Source organism: Ictalurus furcatus, chromosome 1, assembly GCF_023375685.1.
Source record: "Ictalurus furcatus strain D&B chromosome 1, Billie_1.0, whole genome shotgun sequence".
Lineage (NCBI taxonomy): Eukaryota > Metazoa > Chordata > Actinopteri > Siluriformes > Ictaluridae > Ictalurus > Ictalurus furcatus.
Genome location: NC_071255.1, coordinates 4,488,195 through 4,503,971, shown reverse-complemented (window position 1 = coordinate 4,503,971; position 15,777 = coordinate 4,488,195). Strand labels below are relative to the sequence as shown.

The 15,777-nt window shown below is 37.1% G+C and overlaps 2 protein-coding genes across 3 annotated transcripts; both read right to left on the bottom strand.

Annotated features, from left to right (window-relative positions):
* Window positions 1-771: 771 nt before the first annotated feature.
* On the bottom strand, window positions 772-4,305 carry LOC128605549 (C-C chemokine receptor type 5-like). The gene is made up of 3 exons (XM_053621112.1): window positions 4,143-4,305; window positions 3,720-3,795; window positions 772-2,326 (listed from the first exon to the last, which is right to left on the bottom strand). Exons 2-3 carry the CDS (start codon window positions 3,770-3,772, stop codon window positions 1,294-1,296), a joined length of 1,086 nt encoding a protein of 361 aa, XP_053477087.1. The 5' UTR covers window positions 3,773-3,795; window positions 4,143-4,305; the 3' UTR covers window positions 772-1,293.
* Window positions 4,306-8,000: 3,695 nt separating this feature from the next.
* On the bottom strand, window positions 8,001-14,416 carry LOC128605540 (C-C chemokine receptor type 5-like). 2 transcript variants are annotated; one of them, XM_053621097.1, is made up of 3 exons: window positions 14,379-14,416; window positions 11,056-11,135; window positions 8,001-9,330 (listed from the first exon to the last, which is right to left on the bottom strand). In XM_053621097.1, exons 2-3 carry the CDS (start codon window positions 11,106-11,108, stop codon window positions 8,283-8,285), a joined length of 1,101 nt encoding a protein of 366 aa, XP_053477072.1. In that variant the 5' UTR covers window positions 11,109-11,135; window positions 14,379-14,416; the 3' UTR covers window positions 8,001-8,282. The 2 variants fall into 2 exon arrangements, with proteins under 2 accessions (XP_053477072.1, XP_053477063.1); XM_053621088.1 differs by lacking the exon at window positions 14,379-14,416 and adding an exon at window positions 11,465-11,796.
* Between the last annotated feature and the right edge of the window lie 1,361 nt (window positions 14,417-15,777).

Genomic DNA, 15,777 nt, shown 5'->3' with positions numbered 1-15,777 from the left:
GTTGACTGGTCAGGTGTCCAGATACATTTGACCATAAAGTGTACATAGAACATATAAACAGTATACACATTTCCATTTTCATTCTAAGGCCATTTGCAGAATTTCATGAAGATGAAAACTAAGAACCATATGTAATCATATAAAACATTTAGGGGAATTCATATCAGCTATTTTTATAGGGAAAGGAAGTACTTGGGGAAGGGATTGTGTTTGTAGTTTTACCTTTGATGAGCTCTAATAAAAGTACTCTTGTTCAGTATTATTCAGTCATAATTTTGAGACCATGCTGACTTGAATATGATAAGGTCCATAAACACATCCACTGTCAGAAAAAAGGCACTAAACTGGACCATTCCTTGCTGCATACACCTTTGGTATCTTTTAGGATGTAACTTTTACTTAGAAATGTTCATGTAGAAGCATATCTTATATATTCTTATTATGTATTATAATAAGAAGAAGCATATCTTATGTATTCTTATTCTTATATTATGTATTATGTATTCCTTTTGAAGCACATCTTTCTTATGTATTCTTATGTAATGGAGGGGATTAAAGCAACATCAAATAGATGGCACATCAGAGCCAAAAGAAATCCCTGTCTGTCAGATTTCCAAGTCGAACTTGGCGATTTCATGAACAGCAATGCAAAACACAATATTCCACTTTCCACTGTCATTGTGATTTTTTGGCTTGAGCTATGTTGAGCTAAAGTTTTTACTAATCTCGAGGAACCAGAAGATGGGTAGAGAAGATAGACATTTCTTTTGGCAACATAAGAATTATTATTTTTAATGTTTTATTATTGTAATAGAAAAATGTATTAGTACTCAGTATCTGTCTAGAATAATACATAAGAATGCAGGCCACAAGATGCTACACTACCCCCACTATTTACCCTGGTTTTGCACCAAATGGTCACCTAGCAGAAAACTAAGGACCTGCACAAACAATGCTCCAAACAAACATTTGGCAGCTATCTTGCATATGAGTATATGTAGTTAAAAGCAAGTATATTCCAGGCTTAATTATTGTCCAATTATGTACTATATACCTTTGTTAAAGTTACATTTACGGGAGGAAAATACATATTAAAGATACACAAGGTAAAGCTATGATGCTGAGACAACAAGTGTACAAAACATTTTTTTGAAAAAGAGCATATTATGGTAATCTTTACCTAAAAGCAGGGATATATAACACATACAAATAGAAGCTCTCACATTTTCAATAGTACATACAGCATAAAATGGAAGTAATTTATACACATAAAAAGACGTCATGTTCTTCCATTCAGACTCCTAATGAGCGTTCGTCCACACTTGTGGTGTGGGAATACACTGAGCCTGCGGCCCGGGTCATGTGGTCCTTCATACACTGCACTTGGATGCATGGTGTCTGCAGGAGGAGCTTTGCAAGGTGCCTCCTGAACTTTTCACCCACAAACACATAGAGGAATGGATTGAGGCAGCTGTGTGAGTACGCTATAGCTTCAGTGACTTGCAGCATGAGCTGGATTTTTCTGCTGAGCTCACACTCTGGAGGCAGGATACGCTTCAGTTCCAGTGCTTTGAGGAATGCTGCAATGTTGTACGGTATCCAACAGCAGAAGAACACCACCATGACCACAGCAACAAGACGAATGGCCAATTTCCCTGATTTACGAACAGTCTGAAGCTTCTGTAGGACCATTGAGTAGCAAAATCCCACAATACTCAGTGGAATTAGCATTCCCAAAACATTCATTTTAAAGAAAGCTGCACTTCTCACAATGTTGTGACTTTCTTGATTTTTTGGATAAGCACTGCAAACTACTTCAGTCCCATTTTCTTCAACTCCAAGATAACGTAACTCAGGAAATGATGCTGCAGTAGCTATAATCCAGACTACCAGGCTGGCTAAAATCCCAAAAGCCTTGGTTCGGATTCTCAAGGCGAACACAGCATGGACGATAGCCAAGTATCTGTCGATGCTCATCAACACAATAAAGAAAATGCCGGCGTAAAATCCAATGTAGTACACGCTGAGGACCAGAGTGCACATGGCTCCACCAAAAACCCAGGTATCCTTGGCGTAGTGAGCCAGGAAGGGAAGAGAGAAGATTAGTAGAAGGTCAGCGATGGCCAGGTTCAGGAGAGACACATCAGTCATGCTTTTCATCTGTGAGCCCATCAAGATCACCCACAGCACCAGCATGTTGCCCAGGAAGCCCACCACGAAGAACAGGGAGTAGAGCACAGGGAGAATATGGCTTGCAATCCTTCCATACTCACACGGTTGAGAAGACACAACATCAGAGTAATCATATTCTGTTGTGCTGAAAACACTAAGGAGAGAGTTACTACATGAGAATTACTGGAGAATTGTGCACATCCGTATTCAGATCTCAGACATAACTACAGACTTAAGCACTATTCAGATATGGCGAGTTACACGTGCAGATTGGAGATTAAGTAAAACAGGCTGGTTTTTGGGCTGTAAATACACTCAAAAACTATCAAAAATTATCAAATTCAAGGGCATTATTAAATATGACATATGGCACTATTAATTAATCAAGAGTATCATCTATTTAAAATCATTTTAAGATGGAGTACCTTGGAGGAGACAGCATCTTAACGAGACACATTGTTATCTTGGGGACCAATTTATATTCATACGCTATTAATAAACTCTAGAAAAAATCTTCCAATCTCAGAGGTGTGATCTAGATATTGCTCATATGCATAATCTGTAAGAAGAGCCCAGGAAATCGACTCAAATGCTTGTTTGTTAAATAGTCACTTCAACAGACTGGGTTTTATATTTGGCTATTATCTTGATTGTCAAAATTTGAAACCTTTTTTCTTTTACTTTTTTTTTTCTTTTTTTTTAAATTATATAAATTTCACTTTCTTCCCTGAAAATCTTTAAAATGATAAAAATTTAAAACTAGTTTTAAGATATTTATTAATATTAATATGTATTAATTCTACCACATGCCTTTCAATAAATTCCATCATTTGTATAGGGCAAACAAATTCATGAAGTAGATAAATACAAGAAGGATGTTGACTTTGTTTTGGTGACACTTTTAATGGGCGCCTAAATGAGGCGTTAATAACACCTTTATAAGCCGTGCATGAGGAATTTATGAAAGGCTTATAACAAAACTAGTTAGCAGTCATTAGAGATTTTATGTGACTTTGATTTTTTCTTGAAGAAGAAAGAAAAGCACAAGCCTTGATTATCATTATGGGCTTATCAATATCGTTACTGTATTTTTTTAATCCTTCATTGCAAGTGATTAGTTGAAAAAGGTGTATAATGTATACATACCACACACAATAGTGTATACAATAATGTAATGAACTGTTCATATTCATACCTGCATTATTACAAAAATGTGATGCTAATGATTGTGTTATTAGTTATTAGCAAATATTGAGGGAAATAAAGCTTTTCCATATCTTATAGAGAGCAGAATTAATCATCTGGTTTCATGCAGAGGATGTAGATATATATTGTCGATCTCATATTAGCTCATAATTACTCAAATTGTTCTACACAAACACCTCAGAGTCATTTACACTTGACAAAACACTCCAGTACACAAAAAGCAATACAATTACAATTGCAATACATGAATATATACAATTTTATATCAGCAAAGAACATATGATTTCCATTAAAAGTGCATTCGACTGCCTTTTAATATTTGGAATTTAATGTGTCCTCACCTGGATGTTGTGACCTCCCCAAGACCACCGCTCATGTTCGACATCGTTGCCATTCACCATCAAACACTAAACAGTACTGCAGGGGTAAGAGAAAAAAGGGGAACAAATGTAATAAACCAATATGTAAGGCTGTGTAAACCATCTGTGATGTTGAACTGTTTTGCGCACCACACGTTTCTGTAGCATTAAGAAAGTATCAGCTCAACAAATGAGTCAGTAAACTGCTGAAGTGCAGAGTATGAAAATAAATGTGAAAGTCTTAGCTGTGAAGACAAACCCGAGAAGAAATGAAGATAAAGATTAATGTATACAATAGTTATGAAAATTAATAACACCTCGCGTTTAGCATTTACATTGCAGATAAAAAAACGATTCAAATAATAAGCACAAGCAGCTGGGACAACACTGCCACCGTATACTTACAAAATTCGATAATAGTCGTTTGGGGATCAAAGCCAAAACTGAAATGAGATGCTGGTGTTTGAGGTCTCTGTTTTTCGCACTTCTGTTTTTGTGACAAGTAAAGGGGCTGTGTGGAGACATGCATGGTGTTTTTGCACTTGATTAATTTGCCCAGCTAGTAGCTAATGTTCTTTTATGCAAAAGTGCCTAGCTTGTGTTTATTTTTCCACACACTGACCTTTCCTGAATTTTAAGGAAACTTGTGGTAATGAGATATGTGGTAATATTCTTTCTGGAGAGAGGTAAGCTATGTGGCTTAGCATAACGAAGACAAGCAGCCAACTGATCTAATATGTGATTAATACAAATATTACCTCAGCACTGCAGAATTCTCTAATATGATTGTTAGAACATTTTTCTATAACTCTGGTAGTTTTGCCTGCAAGGTTTATATTAGTGTGCTCATCTTAATACATTATACTTTCTTGATAAAAAAAAAGAAAAGCGGAATGTTTAATATTGTGACATTTTCTATGAGGAGACTATTCATGTTGTATTTTAAAATTGTCTGAAAACGTGTGCTCTCAAATTTTTTTGGCCAATCAGTCTCGTACAGGTCACCGCCACACCACTAGAGTGCACCCTCTCCTGAATTCTAGAGACACTTCTTTTGTTGTCTTGCTCATTTCCTGCTCACTTCCTACATGTCAGATATTTTATGTGAAGCCTTATTTGATTACCTTTCATATAATTTCTGAGTCGTTGTATATGGTTTTGTCTTTTGTGTATTACCCCTGTTTTTTATTTCCTGTTCACTCATTTGCATTATCCTTTGGATCATGAAAATAGTCATTATTGTCATGTTTGAATCTTGCCTGGACTTTCAACTGCTCTTTGAATTTGCTCTTTGGATTTCGAAATATTGTAATCTCTGTGTCTGATGCTGTCTTGTTCTTTCTTCTTTAAGTTTTGGATTGTGGACTATATTGTTACTAAATCTCCAGCACATTGGTCCAAACAACTTCCCTGAGTCATGTCTGAAGGCTTCGCCTAGTAACATGGATCCAGCGAAAGTATACAATCTATGTTCTGCCTCACGTCTCAAGTTAGGTTCTCATGCTTGGCAGCTTCATTAAATCTCAGCTATTTAGAAGATCTCACCTGGGCATGAGCATGAAACACCCCAGGTAAACCCGGATATAAATCTGTTTCAACCTCATATCGCTCAACCTGACATCTGTCTCTGTACCCCAGAGATGTAGATAAAATCAGTTTGGTGATCTTGCCACTATTCGGAAGAGTGCTCATCTGTGCTTCTTCCATGTTTGACCAGTTGTCGCCACAACAAACCTTTAAGACAGTTTGAGAAAGAATTTCGTGAAATTCATCCAATCTCCAGAAACGTCGCAGGTGAGATGAAGGTCTGAAGGTAAACAGTCACCTGAACACTAACGGTAGAAAGCGATGGAGCGAACTGGCCCAAAGGTGTTTCACCAGGGTCTCAATGATACACTGTAAACAGAGTTTTCATGCCGGGATGACTCACTCTCTCCCAATCAGATAATCAAACTAGCCATTAAAACATATTACTTGATTAGAGCATGAAGACCAAGCTAATTTTGTTTTCACACCCTTCTCTCTCTCACCCAGAAAAAGGTAGATAATCCTAAACCTTGTCTTGACCTTGCAGATGTTTTCAGCAAGGCTATATTTTCTGAGCTGCCTCCTCATGACCTTGACTTTGTGTTAAACATTTTGCACTAAGCTTTATTTGTGCAGTGCATGCATCCTCATTTAGATTTAAGAAAGAGATGAATGGAAGACCATGTTTTAGAACAAACTCTGGCCAGTACACATTGTACACATTGTAGTTATGTCTAATAGCATAGTTAATAAGCTTTAGTTTTTCACTCTTGGAAATGGAGCATATGCAACATGTTTGAAAATGCTTGAGAACTTGCTGGAAATAACCTCTTTTTTCAAGTTAGAAAAGCGTAAGTTTCCCCACTCTTCAATCAGGTTATTTGGCTATATCTTGGAGTAGCTACATTGCTTCGCTACATCTTGGAGTTGTTCCATGCTACATCATGGAGTAGAGATGGAGAAATTCAAGGTGGATGCTGTAACTGCATCGCCGAAAACAAACACCACTAATATCTGCACAGATTTCTGGGTGTCAAAAATATCTACTGTCAATTCCTCAGGGGTTTTATTTCAGTGGCAACGCCATTGGCCTCTCAAAAACCCATGACCCTCAGGTGGACTGAAAAAGACATCTAAGCTTTCAGAAAACTGAAGAATTGCTTCACCAGTGTTCCTAATCTTCATCATCCTGATCCCTCATTACCTTTTGTGCTGGAGTTGGATACCCTTTGTTATGGAGCCATGGAAATCCTCCTAAACTGCATCCCTGTGCCTTCTATTCAAATTGGTTATCCCCAGATGAACACAATTATGATAATGGAAATCATTATGATAATGGTTAGTGGAAAGCTATTGGCAATTAAAGCTGCCCTAGAGGAATGGCTACACTGACTGGAAAGGGGGAAACACCCATTCCTTATTCTCAAATTATGGTCACAAATCAATTATATCATTGAGCTTTGCCAGGCAAGTTTGAATCTGTATGGATAAATCAGCTCAAAACAGTCCTGAAATATCTGACTGTTCTATTTTGACCTCACTTACCAACTACAAATCCATCAACAACTTAGATTTTGAATTTATTTCACTGCATTTTACAGTCCATTCTGACCGTATTACTGTACAACAGGCCAATTTTATGGATTTTCAATCGCTATTATGTATGTAGGAGCCATATATTCTATTTGATTATTTCATTCTAGCATATGTGTACTTCAGCCATATTTTATTTGTAATCATGACTTCAGATTATGTATAAATTAATGAATAAATAAATGAATAAATTCAACTTATGTTACAGGTCACAATTGACCTATATACACACTATGGCTAAAGGTGTGTGGGCACCTGAACATATGTGTTTGTTGAATGTTCCATTCAAGTGTTAAATGGAGGTGTAATCCTCATAATATTCATACATCATGCTAAATTAAATTATAATTTAAGACATGGGTATAAATGTTTTGTCCAGATGTCCAAATGTGTTTATGACTGTTTTTCACTAAGATAAATGACTCTCTATAAACATAAGCAAGTATAAATAAATCAACAGTCTGCACTTATAAAAACACACTCCAACAGGTTTGGTAACATTTATGGAAACTCATATGAGCTATTTTGTAGGGAAAGGATGTGTTTGGAGGAAGGGATTGTGCTTTTAGTCTGACCTTTGATGAAATCCATATGAGATCTATTAAAATTTCTGTTTTTCAGTATTATTCAGTCATAATTTTAAGATCACGCTAACTTGAATAACATAAGGTCAGTAAACACATCCAGTGTCAGAAAAAACGGCATTAAACTGGACCATTCCTTGTTGCATACACCTTTGGTACCTTTAGGATGTACCTTTTACCTAGAAAGTAAAAAGGTATACCTTTGAAACACATTTTATGCACTCTTATGTAATCTAAAGGATTAAAGCAACATCTAATAGATGGCAAATCCGAACCAAAACTTCCCAGTCTGTCAGATTTCCAAGTTGTACTTTAAAATGTTTAGCAATTTAATGAACAGCAATGTAAAATATAATATTCCACTTTCCACTGCCATCGTGATTTTTGGCGTGAGCTATGTCTCTAATTGAAAACTATAACCTTACATTAGAGAGTTTTGTACTAATCCCACTATTTACCCTGGTTTTGAACCACATGGACACCTAGGACAATTCTAAGGACCTGCACGAACAACACTCCAAACAACCATGTGGCAGCTATTTTGCATATGAGTGTATGCGTAGTTAAAAGCAAGTATAATCCAGACTTTATTACAGTACAATTATTTACTATAAATCTTTTCAAAGGTACACTACATATGCATTTATATGAGGAAGACACACATTTAAGGTACAGAAGGTAATGATATCACTCTGAGAGTGTACAAAACATTTAAAAAAGAGCATGTTATGGTAATCTTTACCTAAAAGCAGGGATATATAACACATGCAAATAGAAGCTCTCACATTTTAAATAGTACATACAGCATAAAATGGGAGTAATTTATACATAGAAAAAGACTTCATGTTCCTCCATTCAGATTCGTAACTGAGCGTTCGTCCACGCTTGATGTCCGGGAATACACTGAGCCTGCGGCCCGGGTCATGTGGTGCTTCATACACTGCACTTTGACGCATGGTGTCTGGAGGAGGAGCTTTGCAAGGTTCCTCCTGAACTTTTCCCCCACAAACACATAGAGGAATGGATTGAGGCAGCTGTGTGAGTACGCTATAGCTTCAGTGACTTGCAGCATGAGCTGGATTGTTTTGCTGAGCTCACACTCTGGAGGCAGGATATGCTTCATTTCCAGTGCTTTGATGAATGCTGCAATGTTGTACGGTATCCAACAGCAGAAGAACACCACCATGACCACAGCAACAAGACGAATGGCCAATTTCCCTGATTTACGAAGGGTCTGGAGCTTCTGTAGGACCATTGAGTAGCAAAATCCCACAATACTCAGTGGAATCAGCATTCCCAAAATATTCATTTTAAAGAAAGCTGCACTTCTCACATCATTGTGACTTTCTTGAATTTTTGGATAAGCACTGCAAACTACTTCAGTCCCATTTTCTGTGACTCCAAGATACAGCAGCTCAGGAAATGATGATGCAATAGCTATAATCCAGACTACAAGGCTGGCTAAAATCCCATAAGTCTTCGTTCGGATTTTCAAGGCAAACACAGCATGGACGACAGCCAAGTATCTGTCGATGCTCATCAACACAATAAAGAAAATGCCGGCGTAAAATCCAATGTAGTACACGCTGAGGACCAGAGTGCACATGGCTCTACCAAAAACCCAGGTATCCCTGGCGTAGTGAGCCAGGAAGGGGAGAGAGAAGATTAGTAGAAGGTCAGCGATGGCCAGGTTCAGGAGAGACACATCAGTCATGCTTTTCATCTGAGGGCCCCTCAGGATCACCCACAGCACCAGCATGTTTCCCAGGATGCCCACCACGAAGAACAGGGAGTAGAGCACAGGGAGAAAACGTCTTGAATGGTATCCATACTCACACGGTTGAGAAGACACAACATCAGAGTAATCATATTCTGTTGTGCTGAAAACACTAAGGAGAGAGTTACTAGATGAGAATTACTGGAGAATTGTGCACATCCGTATTCAGATCTAAGGCACAGCAAAGGACTTAAGCACTATATAAATATGGACAGATACACATGCTACTTGGAGAAAACAGGCTGTGTTTTAATCACACGGTTCAGAAGACTCAATATCAGAGTAATCATATGGTGTTGTGATGCTGAAAACAGTAAGAAAATAGTTATCGCAAGAGAGTTTCAGCACACGAGAAGCTGAGTTAGTGTGCAGTGATGATTTAATACCAGAACTGTGCATCGATAGTCAGACCTGTATGCAGAGTGGAGTTTGAATAAAATTATGAGCAACGCTTCGAGTGAGTCATAAGCACAGCAGAGGAGTACTTGTTCAGCATATCCTACGAACCAGACCTTGTTTTTTTTTTTTTGTTTATTTGTTTTTCTCAAGACACAGAATTAACCAAAACATTGGCATTATTGTTTTATTCATTTTACAACTCAAAATAAGGAATAAAATGTGATCAAATAGATTATATCCCATGCACACATTACAATTTAGTATTTGATATGTGAAGTTGTGTACGAAAGCGAAAAATAAGCTGACAAATATTCAGGGTGGAAGCCGTATTGTTAAACCCTGTCAAATTTGCAGTGATTAATGTGATCATTACAACTGGGACTATTTATGCAGCAATATATTGGCAATATACCAGACTCTTGTGTCATTTTATATCCCTGACTTCTGGTTGTTGTTGTTATTGTTGTTATTGTTGATGTTGTTGTTGTTAAAGTTGAGGGCTTGTGTTTAAATGCAGTGGTCTGTATCCTGTTGAAAAACTCCATCTGAGCTTTTTATAATCAATAGTAAATCTCACAACCTCAAAGCATAAACCACAGACGGGTAATTTGCATGATCTGAACGACGAGCCCAAGTGACTAAAGCAGCTGTGCAACCTGGCTCTGAATACAAAGAAATTTCCAAGCATAATTATTGATGTACCTTTTGGACTTAAGTCATCAACTCTGAATATGACAAAGCTTGTTTAATAAATAATCACTTCAGGCGACAGGGTTTTATATTGGGTTGTTATCTACATTGTTAATTGGAGGAACAATAGCTAACATTTAGCTATTCCAAAAAAACGATCTTAACTTATAAACTTCAGTTTGTTCATTTCAACTTCTTTAAAACTAAATTCAAGATTCAAGATTCAAAGCCAATAAGTAATAATTGATTATCATGAGTAATAATTGAGTAGAGAAATATCTCATGGACATCTAATCTTTCTAACCACAGCCTTTTCGGTAAATTCCATCTCTCTGGTATAAGACGAACAAATTCAGGAAGCAGATAAACACAGGAAGCATATACACTGTTTGTGGGCAAACGTTTATTTTAATGGGGGCCTAGATAACATTGGGGCATTTATAACAATTTCATTAGCAATGCACCAATCATTTATAAGGCAATGCTAGAGAATTTACAAAAGGCTTAAATGAAAACATGAGGTGATATTAGAAATTTTCTGCTGATTTTTATGAAGAAGAGAGCAGAGTGCTTTTTTTGATTATCATTATGTGTTGGCCCATAATGGGAAGAAGTCAATGCAAGCTTCTTTACTTTATTAAACTTCTTGTGACATTATATAAAGAATGCAACTACACTTTTATATCCTCACCTACATTATTCCGAAATTCATTTTTAAAAGTCATTATTGAGGAAATGAAATTCTCACCTGGGTGATATGATTTCCGAAAGACCTCTGGTGGTGTTCAACATTGTTGACATTCAGCATCAAACACTAAAGAGTTATCCCTGGGATTAAATATACAAAACAAATAAGTTATAAATCTTTAATGCTGTGTAAACATTAAACACATCTGTTTTGCGCACCACATATTTCTATGCCGTTTGCTAAAGCTAAAAAAAATGCCTCAGTAAACTGCTGAACTGCAGAGTGTGTACTCTAACAAGTGTTAGCTGTGAAGGTGAACCAGAGAAGACACAGAGGTCAAGATTAATGCATACAGCAATTAACAAAATCAATAATACACAGCAGTTAACATGTACAGTGCAGATAATAAATTATTCAAGCAATAGGTACAGTTATCCAGGCCAACAGTGCCACCATACTGTATACTCACAAAACTCAATAATAGACTTGTCCTTTGGGGTTCAAAGTCAAAACTGAAATGAAATGCTGATGTTTGAAGTTTCTGGTTTTCACACTTCTGTTTTAATGACGAGTATGGGGCTCTACGGAGACATGCACAACATTTGGCACGTGGTTAGTTTGCCAAGCTAGTAACTAATACTCTTGTATGCAAAAGCACTGAGGTTGTCATTATGTTTCCACACAGTGAGCTCACTGACTTCTGAGAAAAATTTGGGTTGATACGATGAGGGGTAATATTTTAAACCTTTTTGTTTCAGTAGTGAATAAAAAGCAAAGTGGCTTAGCAATACAAGAAGAAACAGTCAGATGGTCTACTATGTGATTTAATAGAAATGATCTCTCAAATCTTATTGGTCATAGGGTTTTAAGTTTCTCATTATTATCAATATTAATACAGCAGTACTTTGTGGTTTCTTGGTAACACTCTTTTGCCTTATTGAGAGAGAGAGAGTGTGTGAAAAAAGAGAAGCTAGTGAGTGAAAAACTGTTTGTAGCTGCTGCAGCGTAAGGCGTAACAGGAAATGATATTTCACAACATGAAATGTAATTAGAAATAAAAGTAAGATTTAAGATTCAAGAACATTATTCATGTCTTGAATCTTGTATCCTTTATATCATGTATACCTAATCGTGCATTTTGACATCATAAGAAAATAAGTCATGATCTTGAGAAAATCTTGAGAACTCTTCCGGAGAACTTTCTGGAGATCCGCAGGGTTTGTTGGTTTTCCTGATGTATTCTTGTGTTGGTTCTACTGTATATGGAAATTTTGTTGTAATAGGTAAGTTACATTTATTTATGATTTGTCTGGAATTTGAAAACAGAACTACTTGAAACTGAATGCCATTTTCGCATTTATCGGAACTGAGAGCATATACTGCACTTGTAATATTTGGTTATTGAATTTATAAGGAAGTCAGTTAGCTAAGTTCCAATGGTGCGCTGAGGTGATCATCCACAATGCACACACCAAGGCTGAATTGAGCTTCACCGGGTCAAGACTCGAGAACAGTCAATGCTGCAGTAAATGTTATATTTGAATAACTTAGCTATCGAATACTTGTTTGCATATGGAGGCTGAGGTGACCGCAATTCCGAAAAAGTTGGGACAGTATGGAAAATGCTAATAAAAGCAAAGAGGACTGATTTGTAAATGTACTTTGACAAAAAATGTATAAAGACAAGGTATTTTATGTTTTACCTAATCAACTGCATAGTCTTTTGAAAATAAACATTTATTTTGTAATTGGTGCATGCAGCACATTCCAAAAAAGTTGGGACAGGGGCAATTTAGGACTAATTGTTATTGTTCTCGAACAATGGAAAGTAGAGCCAGTGGAGCATCCCTAAGATCTATCTCATCATATGACTCCTAGTGAAATGAATAACACAATCTCTGCTTTGAAGGCTATTTTAGAAAGGTGTTTAGGCATATACTGGAAGATTTTAAGCAAAGGTAACAACATCCTGCATTTAGTTTAAAAAGAAATGACAAATGGCAGAAACATCTAGTTCATCTAGACTGATCCTGAGTGCACATTAAAGTTTACCATGCATGCCATGTAAAATCCTGAGACATCCACACACAGCAAGACATGAAGAATAGATGCCCATGTCAGCATATCCATTATAGACTCATGACGGTTTTTTGCGACAGAGATGTCTGAGGGACCGGAGATCGCGTGCATTCAGAAGTGGTTTTCGGCCTCGCCCTTTACCGAGATTTGACCAGATTCCTTGAATCTTTTAATTATATTGTGCACTGTAGAAGGTGAAATGTCCAAAATCCTACCAATTTGTCTTTGGGGAATGTTGTTCTCAAAGTGTTTGATTATTCGCTGATGCATCTGTTGGCAGATTGGCGAGCCTCAACCCATCCTTGCTCTTGAAGGGCTCGGCCTTTTTTGGAGCCTCCTTATATACTATGATTAGACGATTGCCTCACCTGTTTCACATCACCTTCTTATTTTAACTTCTCACATCGCTATCAGTCCTAAATTGACCCTGTCCCATCTTTTTTGGAACATGTTGCATGCATCAAAATAAACTTTTTGTTTAAATACAAGTCAAAGTACATTTACAAAAAACACCTCTTTGTTTTTATTAGCATTCTACATACTGTCCCAACTTTTTTTTTTGGAATTTGGGTTGTACAAATCTAACTGGTAACTGGCATGTGATTTATATTAATTTTCTACTTACTATTTATTATTAGAATGACTAGAGTATGTTAATTAATTAATTAATTATTAATTAATTAATTAATTCAATCATTTATTTACTGAGATATTAAATAAACCTACCACCAAAATATGCTTTTAAATGATTTTTTAAAAATGTTTTGCAGGCAGTTTGTTAGGAAACCATTACATTACGATGCATAAGATTTATTTCTCTGGTGTTGACACACGTGATGAGCAGCACTTTTAGACCATTTTTATTCCACGATTATAGTCAGTCAGTTGCTCACTCATGCTATCAGAAGCTGAAGAGAATCAGTCAGAAAGAAATAGTCAGAAGGTGGACTCCTGAAACGGTGGAATTGCTCCCGGGACTGTATGAGCACCACCAAGTAGAAATCCCTACAAGCAACCTGCAATAGACTTGTATGCTTACATCTCATTTTGTGAGCAAATATGCTTTTCTATAATAACCCACCTGGCTCAGTGGTGGTTCAGTGGTTAAAGCTCTGGTTTACTGGGATTCACACCCCAGCACCACCAAGCTGCCACTGGCTCTTGAATAAAGCACTTCACTTTCTCTGCTCTAGGCACACTGTATCATGGCTGAGCTGACGTTTCTAACAAGCTGGGATATGCAAAGAAAGAATTTTGCTGCACTATAATGTATATGTGACAATTAAAGAAATCTTTAATCTTACCTTTGGCAGCTTCAGAAGTTCCAAAAGCAGGCTCACAGAAGAGGGAACAGAAAGGAATACTAGATGGCTAAGCAAAATCTCAATAAAGCAATCATGTCAGCAAAATACAAGTATAAGGACAGCCTTGAGCAAGCCTTTTGAAAAACACGACACTTCTGGAATATGACACTGGCATACCATCACCAGCTACAAGAAATAGTTCAGAAGTCACACAAGTTCCCAAAGCTGGCTAACCAACTCGACAACTTTTAGTTCTGCTTTGAAGGACAAAGAACTTGTACTCCACTCAACATCTGTCTCTCCTCACCCCTCACCGTTTGGGAAAAGGAAGTTCACAGATTATTCAAATACAGCTTTATAATGAAATCCATCCATCCATCCATCTTCTGTACCGCTTATCCTTTTCAGGGTCACGGGGAACCTGGAGCCTATCCCAGGAAGCATTGGGTACAAGGCAGGGTACACCCAGGACAGGGTGCCAATCGACTGCAGGGCACAATCACATACATCCTCACACATTCATACACTACGGACACTTTGGACATGCCAGTCAGCCTCCCATGCATGTCTTTGAACTGGGGGAGGAAACCGGAGTACCCGGAGGAAACCCCCACAGCACGGGGAGAACATGCAAACTCCGCACACACAGAGCCATGGTGGGAATCGAACCCCCGACCCTGGAGGTGTGAGGCGAACGTCCTAACCACTAAGCCACCGTGCACCCCCTTATAATGAAATATGATGAGATAATACTGATATTATTATAAATTGTCACAATGCACTTTATAATAGTATTAGTATTGTGCTATTTAAAACAACAACAACAACAACAACAAAAATAAAAATAAAAAACATATTGGTAGCAGTGGATTTATGTTCATTTTGTACTGTTTTTTATTAGAATGCATCTATCTATCTATCTATCTATCTATCTATCTATCTATCTATCTATCTATCCATTTATTTGCTGTAAACATTAAATAAACATCATCAAAATATGTTATTTTAATTGTTTTTATTTAAAATGCAACACTGTTTTGCAGGCGTTTTGTTAGGAAATAATGACATTGTGATGCATATCATGTATTAAAGATGTGATTTTTTTCACGTGTTGACACACATGATGTGCAGCACCATTTTTATTCCACTACTATTGTATATCAATTGCTCTCTCCTGCTCTCAGCAGCTGAAGAGAAACAGTCAGAAGGTGGACTCCTGAAGCAGTGGATTTGCTCCCGGGACTGTATGAGCACAACCAACTAGAAATCCCTACAATACTCACTCATATACAGTGACTCATATACTCATACTGTAAGCCTTTGAAAAACACAACACTTAGTATGGCACTCAAAAACCGTCACTGGCTACAAGAAAAAGAGTTCATAAAGTCACACCATT